The 15,624-nt window shown below is 41.9% G+C and overlaps 1 protein-coding gene across 1 annotated transcript in view; it reads left to right on the plus strand.

Annotated features, from left to right (window-relative positions):
• Positions 1 to 8,326, plus strand: part of prss12 (serine protease 12) — a 150,568-nt gene extending 142,242 nt beyond the window's left edge. Inside the window, exon 13 of the mRNA XM_059988513.1 lies at positions 7,895 to 8,326. Within this exon, the coding sequence (XP_059844496.1) occupies positions 7,895 to 8,202 (308 nt within the window). The 3' untranslated portion in view covers positions 8,203 to 8,326. The remainder of the gene's footprint in view (positions 1 to 7,894) is intronic.
• The last annotated feature ends 7,298 nt before the right edge of the window (positions 8,327 to 15,624 follow it).

A 15,624-nucleotide genomic window follows, 5' to 3' on the forward strand; every position in this document is an offset into this window, starting at 1 on the left:
ATTTTGCCCACGTTTTACATTGCAATTCATCCTGCTGACTGCAATTTTGCCCCTTCAGTGGCCTCTCCTCACTACATCATGCCTCTGTTTGTAAACCAGCTATTTCAGCTTCAGCACCATCATCCGCCTTTCCTACAAAACTTCTTGTGTTGAAACTTCACAGCACAGGGCACCAGTCACACCATGCTCAACTTTTAGATTCCTGGCTTTGTCTGAGGTCTTACCTACATCCACTCTACAGCTCTCCACTAATTGTTCTGGTATTCTGGTTCCCATCCCCCCTGCAACTCTAGTTTAACATTTACCCAACTGGCTGGTATATGTCTAGGGCAGGGGTCGGCAACGTTTACCACTAAAAGAGCCAATATGGACCCATTTCCCACAGAAAAGAAAACACTGGGAGCCACAAAATGAAATAACACTGCATACAACGGGTTTTTTTTGCCTTTATGCTATGTATAAACAAACTATAATGTGTTACATTTTTGAAATTGATGAACTCCTGCAGAGAAAACAAAATTACATTTCTGCATGCAACAAAAACATTTTGAACTCCGAAAAAAAGACGTTGGGTTGAAGGTTACTACATAGGTAGCCTACCTTGGATCGAAGAATTAAAAGAAAGCGCGCACTGGCGGGTGTCAGGCATTGGCAGTGGTGATGTATATTAATAGCGATAAAAAACACGTTGTAGCGGTGTAGCGCTACACGCAGCGCTAAAATAAAGACACTGCAGTCAAAGGTAACTTTATTCGAACTAAACAGCCTTGCTTTTAAGCCTCCCTCAACCCAGCCCCCATGGACGCAGATGCTGCAAAAGACGCGTACTCACAAACCCCCGTAGGCTATCTCCCTTAGCCGGAATGCTGGCTAATTGTGAGGAAATGTGTCGCCACACTTAGATCGTACAAGATCACCATAATCTTCAAATTTAGAATTACATTTCAAAAGCTAACAAACTAACATAAAATACATTTTAATTAAATACTGACCAATTATTTCCCAAAGCCACAGGGAGCCGCAGCACAGAGGTGAAAGAGCCACAAATGGCTCGGGAGCCGCAGGTTGCCGACCCCCGGTCTAGGGGAAAAGGAGATCCAGCCACACACCAACCCCACCTCCCGTACATGCAGGTGCTGTGAGAATCAAGTTTATGCCGCGCGCACACACACCATATCAAACTCACACCAGATATCGTTATGGAATACACTTTAAAGATTTTACTAAAACTAAAAGAGTACTTTGCAATACAATATATACGAAAGGAAAGAAAAAGTAAAAGGCACCAACTTATCAAAGTTCAGTCAGTTTAGTGCACATTGTTGGAGCTCGAACCATTCGACCCCTCGTCACTTGCCTCCGACCTCCACGTCCTCGCAACTGGGACCACCCCCGGTGGTCGACCGAGCAGTGCAGCACATGTCCACCTTCCTTGGCATCTTCTTCCCAACTCTCCTGAAAAAACTGCGAAAACCCCCAAGCTCCCAGCCTCACAAGACAAAATAACATTCCCCATTGGTTAACAAATGAATACAATCCCCATATCAGCAAGTCTAAAGCTAAACAACTGCGAGAGAAACACTTATCAGACAAAGAAGCATTCCTACTCTTAACAAACCAAAGAAGCCATTTTGAGTCACATACACAGGACATTGTACACTAGTTTAAGCCCCACTGTGCAGCATGAACAAACCTTCCCACTAGGATATTAGTTCCCCTCCAGTTCAGGTGCAAACCATTCCTTCCGAACAGTTCTGACCTTTCCTGGAAGAGAGCCCAATGATGCAAAAATCTCATGCCCTCCCTCCTACACCAACTCCTTAGCCATGTGTAGTCTTCCTAGTTCTGGCCTCACTAGCACATGGCATGGATAGCAATCCTGAGATCACAACATTGGATGTCCTGCTCTTTAACTTAGCACCTAACTCCCTGAATTCCCTTTGCAGAACCTCATCATTCATTGGTACCCACATGGACCATGACTTCTGGCTGTTCACCCTCCCACTTAAAAAGGCTGCGAATTCGAGCTGAGATATCACAAACCCTGGCACCTGGGAGGCAACCTTCCATCAGGGAATCTTGTTCTCGCCCAAAGAACCTCCTGTCCGTTCTCCTAGCTAACAAATCCTCTATCACCACAGTGTACCTCTTCTTCCCCCCATTCCTTCACTTCTGAGTCTCAGAGCCAGGCTGTGTGCCAGAAACCCAACCACTGTGACTTCCTGTGTTAGGTCAACCCTCCCAGCAGTGATATACTTGTTTTTTTGGAGGAATGGCTCTGTACTGCCTTCTTAACCCCTTTCCACTTCCTGACTGTCACCCAGTTTCCTGTGTCCTGCACCTTGAATGCAACTACCTCTCTGTATGTCCTATTACCCCCTCAGCTTCCCAAGTGATCCAGTGTTCATCCAGTTCCAACTCCAACTCCTTAACACAGATTGTTAGAAGCTGCAACTGGATGCACTTCTCGCAGTTGTAGTTGTCAGGGACACTTGAGGTCTGCCTGCCTTCCCACATCCTGCAAGGGGAAACATTCCACTATCTTGCCTTCCATCTCTACTGTCCCAGCCAAGCAGATATTAAGGGGAGGAAAAAAAAGCTTAACCTCGCTCTTTTATTTCTTTTGCTTTCTCTGACTGAAGCCTCGACTCTGTCCACTCAGATGACGGTCACAGTGATGATGACAGCTGCTGCACTTGCCCATGCCTTCCTTTAATTTGCTCTTGCTAATCAATCCTAAATGGCAATTGGTCACTAGTCAAAACTCTTTTACACTCAAACAGCCTGCTGCTTCCTTTTCTACTCAGGCAGTGAAATCCCCTCCTTCCAAAACTTCAATGTCCAGATTGGTTGCTGGTCAAAGCTCTTTTTAATATAAATAAATGAAAATAATCACATTAAATCAAAGCAGAGGATAAAATGAGGTCAAATTGAATGACTTTAAAAGCAAACTATATTCTCGTTATTAAATGAATGCCCAATTGTTTCCTCTTCACTAATACTACTTTATTCAAGGGCAACATTCTTGCTGACATCAGTGGAGGTCAACAAATGCCTGATAAAAGAAACCACCTAGCTCAGGACATCAGCACTGACCCGGAATGCACAATCTAAAAGGATATTAGATTAGGGCAACCTATGAACGGGAACAGGACAGACTTCTAGAGAAACATGAACAGCCTAGCTCTGAACAGCTTTTTTAAATGACTGGCAGAGGCATGATGGGCCAAATGACATCTCCCTGACTGAAATCTGTAACACTCTAAATAATAATAGACAAAGAGAATTTTACTAATTCCTTCTTCTGTTGCACAGGCTAATCACTTCAATGGCTAATCGATCAATCAGTAATGTTTAATTATATGGATAAAATTACTGGACTACCTCTTTAAAATCGTACCCCTATTTAACTTTTTAGATCTGAGACAGGGATACTTGACAGCTTTGCTGGTGATTTCACTGGAGTAATAATTAACTGACTCACTCACTATCTTCCCTGAAGTTTTTCATCTTTTGAGCTTTAGAGCATTGTGTAACCACATTGTGAATTTATCCAATTGCCATGCTTCATTTGGTATCTTCTAGAAAACAGAACTTGACAATAGATAGTGAAAATGATGCATTGAATTAATATTAATGTGGGACAAAATGGATTATTGAAGGACTGCAGTTTTGGTGTCTTTTTTAAAAGTTGATGTTCACAGTCTTAACTTCTTAAAATTTCCTCCAACTTCATTGCAAATCTCTACCTGGCAAGAAGTTCTGCACCATTAGTAAAGTGAAATCCTTAGGCTAAACTCTGGGATGATCATTTGCTGCAGAGAGACCCATGAATCAGGAGCGCATGTTGGGAATTTAATGAGCAGAAAATAATGACTGTTACCAAGTTCATCTGCACCTGAGAGCTCCTGTTACTTGTTCCCAAGATATACATGGTTTATTAAATGTGAAACACCAACCAAATGACCTCTTCCAATTGACAATGATGCAGAAGTTAGTGGCTGACCACTCATGTACATAGATGCACAAAACTATAATTTAGAGATCAATCTTGGAATTTTCGGCCTCTTCCCATTTTACCTGCTTTATAAGTAAATTGGCAGGAGGATGCTCCCCACTTCTTCTCCATTTCCGGGGCATCTGTCCTCACCCTATCTTGCCCCCACCTTCACAGGAATAGAGTAACTCTTGCCCTGACCTCCACCCCATGAGCATCTGCATCTAGCGCATTATTCTGCAAGACATCCACCATCTTCAATGGGATGCTACCGACAAAAACATCTTTACCTCTCCCCCACACTCCACTATCCGCAGGGATCACTCTCTCTGTGATGCCCTTGTCCATTCATCCCTCCCCATAAATCTCCCTCCTGGAAATTATCCCTGCAAGCGGAAGAAGTGCTACACCTGCCCTTTCACCTCCTCCCTCACCTCCATTCAGGGCTCTAAACAGTTCTTCCAGATGAGGGAACAACTCACCTGCAAGTCTGTTAGGGTCAGCTACTGTATTCAGTGATCCTGATGTGACCTCCTCTACATCGTTGAGACCTGACAGAGATTGGGGGACTACTTTGTCACACATCTTTGCTTCGTCCACAAAATGCAGGATATCCCAGTGGCCAACCATTCTAATTCTGATCACTATTCCCATTCTGACATGTTGGTCCATGTCCTCCTCTACTGCCACTCTCAAGTTGGAGGAACAACACCATATTTCATCTGGTAGCCTCCAACCTGATGGCATGAAAATCAATTTCTCTAACTTCAAGTAAATTTTCTCCACAAGGAAGTTTTCCCCCACCCTCTTCCCTCTTTTTCCAGTCCTGACTGTGGCCCCCCATTACCTCTTCTCTTCTCCTCACCTGCTTATCACCTTCCCTTGGTGCCCCTCTTTCTTCCCTTTTTTCCATTGTCTACTCTCCTCTCCTATCAGATTCCTCCTTCTTGAGCTCTTTACCTTTTCTACCTATCCCTCCCAGTTTCTCACTTCATTCTTCCTCCCCCACCCCCTGGTTTTGCCTATCATTTTCTAGCCTGTAATCTCTCCCCCCAGCTTCTTATTCTGGCTTCTTTCTCCTTCATTCCCTGAACTGACAAAGGGTTTTGGCTCAAAAAATTCAATTCTTTATCTCTTTCCATAGAAGTAGCTAGACCTGATGAGCTCCCCCAGCATTTTGCATATATAACTTTGGAGGGAAGGGTTGCTGTTGCCATGGTGTTTACTACATTAAAAAAATCCTCTCCTACCCAGGGCCAGAGATATTCCATTGGTTCAATGAGGTATATTGGTGTGAAGCTGGACAAATTACAGACATACGTTGATGGCATACTGCATTATGATTTATCATATATACTGTACGTTTAATGCCTGAGTCATGGTTGTGTCCAGGATTTTATAGAGAAGTGAAGGCTCGGAAATTTATAATCAGAATGGAGGTGTCAATGCTGATGGGTAATTAGAGAGTTCAGGTGTGCTTGTTGGGGATAGATGGGGTTCTGGGCACAACAGTAGTAGTTTGGGTCGGGTTGTTAGTTGAGGGTTGGTGGTTGTAGGGGACTCACATTAGATCAGCAAATTGGTTGGTGAAGGTTGCGATGCATGGGGTCAGAAGATCAATACATGCCTGTGTAAAATTCAGGTTGGACCACAAACATGTTTATACCTGTGATTCCTGCCAACACACTTTCATTTTATTCCTTTTATTCACTGTCATCATTTTAGATATTTTTCTCCATTGCATTCTTAGTCTGATGGTTCGGACCATCCCATTTCATGTTGTCAGCACAATACTTTATCGAATGCTTCTTCACAGTTACTGATTTAACTGGAGAAGATACAAATTCACACAAACACTAATAAGTACATTGCAATAATACGTGTATTAAGCATATGCTCATGTATACTCAAATCATTCAGTGATGTATTTGTGTATTCACTCAGTTGTCACTTTATTAAGTACGTACTTAATAAAGTGGTCACTGAGTGTATGCCATGTCTTCTAATGACTCTTGCAAAAGTACATTCTCTTTGACTAATATTAATGTTGGTTTACACTCTGAACTTGTGTATATTCATAGTACTGCGAAACTCATAAATCATTATGCACTTGCTCAGTCTCTAATATGTAAATAAGTTGTATGAACTAGATTATCAAATATACCTCTGGAATAGGATTTATAGTAACGTGGACAAAATTGCCAATTTAGTTTGAGGGGTATCAAAGAAACGATGGTTGGGTCTAATCATTTTTATCTATGTCTAAATGCTGTTTTGGCTCTTCACTGGAAAATCTGAACAGCAAAGGTGCAAACATCAAATTGCTCTTTATTGCCTACAGCTCAGCATTCAATATTATCACCCCTCAAAACCAATCAATAAGCTTCAAGACCTTGATCTCAATATCTCTTTCTGCAGTTGGATCCTTAATTTCCCTACTTGCAGAACCAATCAGTTTGAATTGGCAACAACATCTCCATCAGTCTCCATCGGCAGATGTTCTGTGCTTGAATTTTCAGAAGGCCTTTGACAAGGGGCCACACGTGAGGCTACTTGACAAACAAAGAACCTGTATTACAGGAGATATATTCACATGGATAAAGCGCTGGCTGATAGGCTGTGGTCATAGAATGAGAATAAAGGGAGCCTTTTCTGGTTGGCTGTTGCTGACTAGTGGTATTCACAGGAGTTTATGTTGGGACTGAGTCTTTCTATGTTATATGTCACTGATTTGGATTGCAGAATTGATGGCTTTGTAGCCAAGTTTGCAGACAATACGAGGATAGCTAGGGGAGCAGGTAGTGCTGTGGTGAACTACATATACCTGTCTGGACATGCCCCCCCTGCTGACTGCTCCTCCCACAGACCATGGCTCATATTCAGGCACTGTGGGGGAGAATTTGGATTACATGTGCACTTGCCAGATGGATATAGGAATTGACCCCAGTACTGGTACAACTAGGCCCAACTCAGTCATGGGACCTTATTTATCTGAATGCCAGAGTGCTCACCAGTGAAAAAGGTTTAAATTTGACACTGTTACATTGCATGCAGAGACTCCAAAAAAAATCCAGGCAAATACATTAGAAGCAATTGGGTAGAAAAGGAATTGATCAGACAAGGACTTTATCCAATCCTTAGCACATGTAATGGAACTCAAAGATAATTCATTCTGTCATCCCTACTTGCAATTGTGTAGCTTTCATGGAAAATTTTGGCAGCACGTCCTTTTTTTTTAAAGAGCTTCAGCATTTGAACCTTTAAAGCCTTGATTATCCTGAAAACAGCTTGGGGTCAACTGTATTTAGGGCATTCTAATTTCAGGTAAGAGTGCAGAAAAAGATACTGTTGTTCCCAACTTTCACTTCTGCCTATTTGAAGTGAAAGCCCCAAACACCTGCTTATATTAGCCTTTATCATTCCAGCTGGAAAATATGTGCAAACGTTGCTGGCTCATTGTATGTTTGCATTTTTTACACTGCTTTACACCCTGTTGCAATTGTACTTGTTTCTCCATTTATTGTTTTATTTATTATTGCAACATATACTGTTTGTGAGCTTCACATGAGCAAGGAAGTTCACTGCAAACTGTTATATAACAATATAACTAAAATAACCAGGCCCCTTCATATGTGAGCTTAGACTGGCTGTTCTGCTTTGTTGTTAATTATTGGAGATTTGAACGTGCAGCTCCATGCTTTAGATGTTATTGAAAATTGTGAGTTCAAAATGCTATTTCTTTTCACGCCTCTACAAGTTGTAGGTTTTATATATTAAATGGGCCAAACAACTTCCTTTTATCTTGCATTGTAGGTGTGTTCAGACATTGCATTAAATGGTAGAGTGGTATATCACAAATTTCACAAGAGCGATAACAACTTTCTGTCTCTGCTGCAGGAAGAGCTTATTCAAAGACCTTGCAGCAGGCTGCCATCCCATTGCTTCCCAAAAGGCATTGTGAGGGGCGCTACAGGCACAGGTTCACTGGCAGGATGCTCTGTGCCGGAAACTTACTGGACCACAAACGAGTAGACAGCTGTCATGGGGATAGTGGCGGACCCCTGATGTGTGAGAGAGCAGGAGGTCGCTGGGTAGTGTTTGGTGTGACCTCTTGGGGACATGGCTGTGGTATAAAGGAAACCCCAGGTGTCTACACCAGAGTCTCTGCTTTTGTGCCTTGGATTGAACGTATGACTAACCTATAAGGAGTTGGGACCAGAAGACTGGCGCAGACTGCTGAAGGAGCATCACACATCCCTTGTTCTCCATCTCTTTCCCTGTGAAGGAACCCTCCAGATTCACTCTCTAACAACAGGGGTATTTCAGGAATTCAAGGACCAAGAGCAACAACCTCAATGTGGTACTTCTATAAGTTACCGAGCAGTAACAGAAGTGGAGAAAACGATGGTAATTCTGTCCATCATTTAAAGGCCTGAAAGCATTTTATAGGAGATATGATCTTGCTGCAAATATTTTGCACAATATAAAATGCAGAGACATTTTGAATTTCTTTCTGATTTAGCAGTTTCTATTCTGCTGGACTAGGAACTCTGTTGAAAGTACTTGTTTATTTATACTCCTTCATGTTTTGGCCATTCAGTGGTGCCCTGTTGTGGGATACAGATGCATCGTGTTGGCTATGCTAGGACAAGCATACTCAGTGAGCACAAAACTTACCTTTCTTATAAAGATCACTTCATCCAAGTCAACAGGTAAATGGGGGCAGTTGTAGAACAGTGTTAATACTCCCTTTTCATACAATGGTAACAGTGTTTCCATCCAAACTAACTTGTGAGAATTGCACTAGCTTTTATAAGGTTTCATTGTTTTCAGTTTAACTGAAAGCACAAATTGGAATGGACAAAAATTTGGGAACCAACATGAACTGGGGTATTCAGTGTTGCTAGCCCTGAAGTATTGTTGATTAAATGAAAATTTGTATAAACTTGTTTTTAAACTGCTTGCTATAATTATGCTTTCTCAACTGTCATCATCCAACTGCCTTCATCATGAGTTTGATGGAGAAAGAAGCGGCCAACAGTTCAATATCCATTTATATTGAGCTAATTCAGTACGCATCACACCACAGCTGAACAAATGAAATATGGCAAGTTAAAAATGGATTTAAGCAGCCTGTAGAAATTTGGTGATGCAGTGTAATACTTTTAATACAGGGCTAGTAACCCTAAGGTAGTGAATTCAATAAAAGTGTGAGGTAGTATTGGAAAAATGGCAATAGAATTTGTTGGATTGTTATTTAAAACAAATGCATCACTAAATCCTTCAGCCAAGTGAATCTATTTTTTCCACTTACTCAATTACCACATAGAATAGAGAACAGAACTGTATCAGAAGAGCCACTTCAGCCTACAATGCATGTGCCGACCAAACTAATTCCATTTGCTGCACAAGATCCATAGCCCTTCATTCCCTGCCTATTCATGTGTCAATCTAAATGTTTCTCTCAGCATTGCAATCATATCTGCTTTGGAAATGGTTTATTATTGTCACATGTACTGAACACCTTGCCTTGCATACTGTTTATACAGAACAGGTCAGTACACAGTATAAAGGTAGAACAAGACAAAACAAAATAAAGTGCAACATCTGTGGAGAAAGTGCAGGGCAGGTAAACAGTAAGGAGCAAAGTCATTATGAGGTAGACTGAGAAATCAAGATTCCGTATTATCAGCAAAGGGAACTTGAGAAGAGCTTACATCACTCACACCCCCCTTTGGATTGTCAGTGGAAACTACGAGCAGTTTCAAACTCCTGGGAGTGCACACCTCACACAACTTCTTATGGTCCCAGAACACATCCTACCAATGCTTCGACTTTCTGAAGAGGTTGGACTATCACATCAGTACCCACATCATTCTACAGATACACAGTAGAGAGCATCCTAACAAGCTGTATCACTACATGGTATGGAAACTACTATGGCAAACAGGAAGCCTCTGCATTAGGTAGTCAAAACTGCTCAATGCATCACTGGCGTCAGTCTAACCACCATCAAGGATCTATTTACACAGTACTGGAAAAAGGGCCAGTGGCATCATGAGGATCCCACCCACCCGGCTCATGGACTGTTTGTCCTGCTCCCATCAGGGAGGAGGCAACATAGTGTCCGTGCCAGGAGTATTAGACTCAAATACAGTTAATTTCCCTAAGCAGTAAGGCTGATCAACACCTCCACACATCAACCTCCCTTCCACACCCCAACCACCATTACTTTATCACTTCCTGTCAGTCACCTTATGTAGACACTCCTGGGTCTTATGGTCACATAATCTATCTTATATATTTATGTTTATTGTGCTTTTTTAATTATGTCCTTTATCTTATTATGATTTTGTTTCTGCTGCATGGGAGCAGGTGTAGTAATTACTTTGTTCTCCTTTATAAGTGTGCAGGAAATGACATTAAACAATTTCGAATCTTGAACCATTCAATAGACTTCTAACAGCAGGGTAGAAGCTGCCCTTGTGCCTCGCGGTTTGTGCTTTCAGGTTTTTGTTTCTTCTGCCTGATGGAAAAGGGAAGAAGTGAGAATAGAAGAATGCTTCTACCACTTCCCTTCACAGCATATTCCAGGCTTCTAACACCCTCCTTGTAAAATCTTACCTCACAGATCTTCTTTAAACTTTCACCTGCTTTCTATGCTTAGAGTTATAGTGTCTTGCAACATGGAAACAGACAGTTGTCTCATTTGGTTTAAGCTAATGAAGATCCCCATTTAAGCTAGTCTCATTTTTCCACAATTGGTCTGAAGCACACTGAACCTTTCCAATCCACATATCTGCCCTAGTATCTCTTAAAATGTTGTGACTGTACCTGCTCGAAACACTTCCTCTGGCAGATCATTCCGCATTCTGACAACCCTCTGTATGAAAATGCTGCCTCTCAGGTTTCAATTAAATCTTTCTCTTCACTCACTTAAAACCTATGTTCTCTAGTTCTTGATTCCCCATGACTGGGAAAAAGACTGTACGTTCACCCTGTCTATGCCCTCATCATTTTATACACCTGTCTAAGATTGCCCCTTATTCTCCTAAATCTCAAGCGGTTCAGCACCTCCTCATAACTCAATCCAACTGGTCCTGCCACAAATCTCTGCACTCTTCTCAGCTTCCCGATATTTGTTATTTCCATCCTGGAAATGACTATCTACCCTCTCATAATGTTATATATTTCTAACAGATCAACCCTCAGTCTCTAGTGCTCCAGAGAAAACAATTCTATTCTCCCCAACCTCTCCTTATACCAATACTCTTTAATCCAGGCAACATCTTCGGCTGCACCCTGACCAGAATCTTCACGTTCTTTGAGTAATGCAGCAAACAGAATTGCATGCACTACTCCAAGTTTTGCCGAACCAATGTTTTATATGGCTACGACATGACTTACCAATTTCTATACTCAATATCCCAAACATATAAGGCAAGCATGCCATATGCTGCCTTTTCCACCCTGTCTATTTGTGCCTCTATTCTAGGGAACTATAGAGTTACACCCTAAGATCTATCTGTACATCAATATTTCCAAGGGTCCTGCCACTTACTGTGTATTTTCCTCTTGTATTTGATCCCCCAAAATGCACCACCTCACATATTCAGATTAAGCTCCATCTTTTTCTTTTCTTTTTTGACTATATTTAAAGTAGTCTCTTGTCATCCAAACTTCTCGAACCTTGCCATCACAATCTTTCATTTTACATCTATGTGTGTTCTGCTTGTTTATACTCCTCATAATCTTACATACCTCTATCAGGTCACCCGTCAATCTTCTACATTCCAGGGAAGAAAGTCCTAGTTCGCATAACCCTGCTTGGGCTGTACAAAGATTTCATTGAAGTACTGCATTTCCACCTGGTGATATCTGGCTCCAAAGCATTTGATGTGATCAGGGGGATAAAGCTATTAGAACAGTACAGCACAGGAAAGAGGCCCTGTGTAGTAATTACTTTGGACTGTTTAAAATTGTGAGAGATATAGATAAGGCGATATTGTGCTGAACCAGCTCAAAAGTAAATCAAAAACCCTCAAAAACTAATCCCTCCTACCTACACAATGACCATATCACTACTCTACTATGCCTCTCATAATCTTATAAATCTCTGTCAGATCTCCCCCCACCCCAGTCTCTGCCGCTCCAGATAAAACAACCCAAGTTTGTCTAGCCTGTCATGATAGCACATCCCCCTTAAACCAGACAGCATCCTGGTGAACCTCTTCTGCACCCTCTCCATTCAATGAGTTTTGTGTTTTAATCATGAGTTGTGGTGTTCCCCATGCTTCTCAGGCAGAGAAAGCCATTAGGAGAGCATAGCAGACTGAAAGAGAGACACAGATGGATAGGGAGTGGGAAACCTTTTGGTATGATTGCTTTCATAGGCTGAGTCATTGACTAAATGAGCTAGGTAGTCATGTTGTAACTATGCAAGATATTGCTTATACCACACTTAGAGTGCAGAACACAGTTCTAGTTCGTATGCTACAGGAAGGATGGAGCGAGTGTAGAAGAACTTGATCAGGAAGTTGCCTGGAATAGTTATGAGGAGAGAATGGAAAGATTGGGCTTATTCTCACTTGAATGCAGGAGACTGAGGCATGATCATATTGAGGTTCATGAAATTCTCCAGGGACATGTATAAAATACACCATTAGAGATTTATTTCCCGAGTCAGGAGAGTCACAACACTGAGGTTTAAGTGAAGGGAGAAAATTAAAGGGGAGCCAAGTTTTTCCACACAGAGTTTGGTGACTATCTGGAAAGAGGAGGTTGTGAAAGCCGTTACGATTATTATACTTCAAATGCATTTGGATAGGAAAAGCAAAGAGGGTTCTGGCCTAACGAGGGTGGAAAAGATTAACAGATCAGCAACATAATCAGCAATTGATAAGGTGAACTGAAGGGGCCTGCTCATTTAGAATCATTGAGTCATAGAGAATACAACATGGATACAGGCTCTTCAGTCCAACAAGTCCATGCCAAATATTTTTTCCATCAAGCTAGTCGTAATTTCCTGCATTCTACTGATAACTCTCCAGGACCCTCACCTCCAAGTATTTCTTAAAAATGATAATATTGTACCTGCCTCAATCACTTCCTCTGGCAGCTTCTGTTGCCCCTCAGTTCCCTACTACCCTCTCACCTAAATTTATACCCGCTAGCTTTGGATTCTCTTACCCTAGAGTATTAGTGTTCGCCTTATCTATATCGCTCACAATTTTAAACAGCCCTGTAAGGTCACCCCTCATTGTCCGAAATTCCAAGGAATAAAGACTAGCTTGGCCAGCCTCTTCATTAAACTTGGGTCCCCTAGACATGGCAACATCCTTGCAAATCTTTTCTGCATTCTTTCCAATTAAACTACATCTTTCCTATAAAGGATGACCAAAATTGTGCAAAGTTCTCCAAATGTGACCTCACTCACTATCGTTGGCATGTGTCATGAAATTTGTTGGTTAGCTGCAGCAATACAATGCATATGTTAGAGTGATTTTGGGGTTTAGGACATATACATTTAACAATTGACTTTGGCTACCAGCCTTCACAGTCTGACAATGTATTGTGCATTTAATTTGGAGTGCAGCTCTGAACAATGGGTTCCTAAAAACTGTGAATTCCAGTCCAGACAACACTGATTAAAATTCATTTGGATGTCTGTGGTGTGGATGTGAATCAGGAGCTGTGAAGTTTGTATGAAGTTTCAAAGAAGGCATTGTAAATATTGAGTTGTCCTTTGATGTTTGACACATAAAATATGGAGCCCCACATTGGGCCAGCAGACCTTTCCACCGAAAACGTCTCCATACGATGCCCGCTGTACCTTGTTTTGTCAAATAAAGAAGCTGCTTTGTATCTACCAGTAGTTTTCTCCGGAGATTTCATTCACGCGACAACAACGTACATAATAATAAAACTATAAATTACAATAAAAAGTATACTCCATATATAAAAAAGCAAATTAAGTTAAGTAAGTAGTGCAAAAAGAGGAAGTCCCCATGTAGTATTCATGGATCATAGTCCGCTCAGAAACCTGATGGTGGAGGGGAGGAAGCTATTCCTAAAACATTGAGTGTATGACTTCAGGCTCCTGTGCCTCCTCCTTGATGGTAGCAATAAGAAGAGGGCATGTCCTGGGTGATGGGGGTCTTTAATGATGGACACTGCCTTTTTGGGGCATTGCTTTCTGAATGCCGGGATGGGTAGTGCCCGTAATGGCAGAGTTTAAAATGTTCTGCAGCTTTTTTCAATCCTGTGCAGTGTGTCCTCCATGCCAGATGGTGATGCAATCCATTAGAAGGCTCTCCATGGTACATCTGTATAAATGTGTGAGATGACATATCAATTCTCCTCAAACTCCTAATGAAATATAACTGCTGCCATGCTTTCTTTCTAAGTGCATCAATATATTGGGCCCAGGATAGATCCTTAGAGATGTTCACACCCAGGAATTTGAAACTATTCACCCTTTCCACTTCTGATCACTCAGTGAGGACTCGTGACTGTTCCCCAACTTCCCTTTCCTGAATTTACAATCAATTCCTTGGTCATATTGAGTTTGAGTGCAAGATTGTTGCTGCAACACCACTCATCCAACTGATCCAACTAGCTTCTGTATGCCACCTCACCATCATCTAAAATTCTGCCAGCAATGGTTGTGTCAACGGCAAATTTATAGATGGTATTTGATCTGTGTCTAGCCACACAGTCATGGGTGTTGAGAGAGTAGAGCCGTGGGCTAAGCACACATCCTTGAAGTGCACCAGTGTTGTTAGTCACGGAGGAGCCAATGTTATTTCCAAGCCACACAGACTACGAGGAAGTCAAGGATCCAGTTACAGAGGCCCATGTTTTGATCAGAACTGTGGATATGATTGTGTTGAACGTTTAAGCTGTTATCAATAAACAGCTGCTAACATAGGTACTGCTATTGTCCACGTGATCCAAGGCCAAATGGAGAGCCAATTAGATCACATCCACTGTAGACCTATTGTGGTGATAAGAAAATTGCAACAGGTCTGGATCCTTGCTTTGGCAGGCATTGATTCTGGCTATGACAACTTTTCAAAGCACCTCATCACAGTAGATGTCTGTGTGATAGTCATTGAGGTAGCTCATCCTGCTCTCCTTGGGCACTGGTATGATTGTATGAGCCAAGTCGGAACCTCCAACTGCAGCAGTGAGAGATTGAAGATGTCCTTGAGCATTCCAGCCACAGGTTTGCAGAGCCTCATCAGGTACTCCATCTGGGCCTCATGAGAGTTCATCTGCTTGCAAGATGTTCTGACATCAGCCTCTGAGACACAGATCACCAGGTGCAGCAAGAATCCGCACAAGGGTAGTTTATTCTCTTTCAAAGCATGCATGAGAAACGTTGAGATCATCTGAAATTGAAGCACACAGCCGTTCAAGACTGTAGGCTTCACTTTGTAGGAAGTAGCAACCAGAGCTGATATGTCCACAATTGGAAATGTTTTTTTGCCTTTAAAATAGCCTCTGTAGGTCATACCTGGACTTAGAGTCATAGAGTCATACTTCTTGTATACTTCTGGCTCATCAGTCTTAAACGCCACGGACCTAGCCCTCAACAGATACAAATCTCCTGGTTCATTCACGGC

The sequence above is a fragment of the Hypanus sabinus genome, chromosome 14 (assembly GCF_030144855.1).
Source record: "Hypanus sabinus isolate sHypSab1 chromosome 14, sHypSab1.hap1, whole genome shotgun sequence".
Lineage (NCBI taxonomy): Eukaryota > Metazoa > Chordata > Chondrichthyes > Myliobatiformes > Dasyatidae > Hypanus > Hypanus sabinus.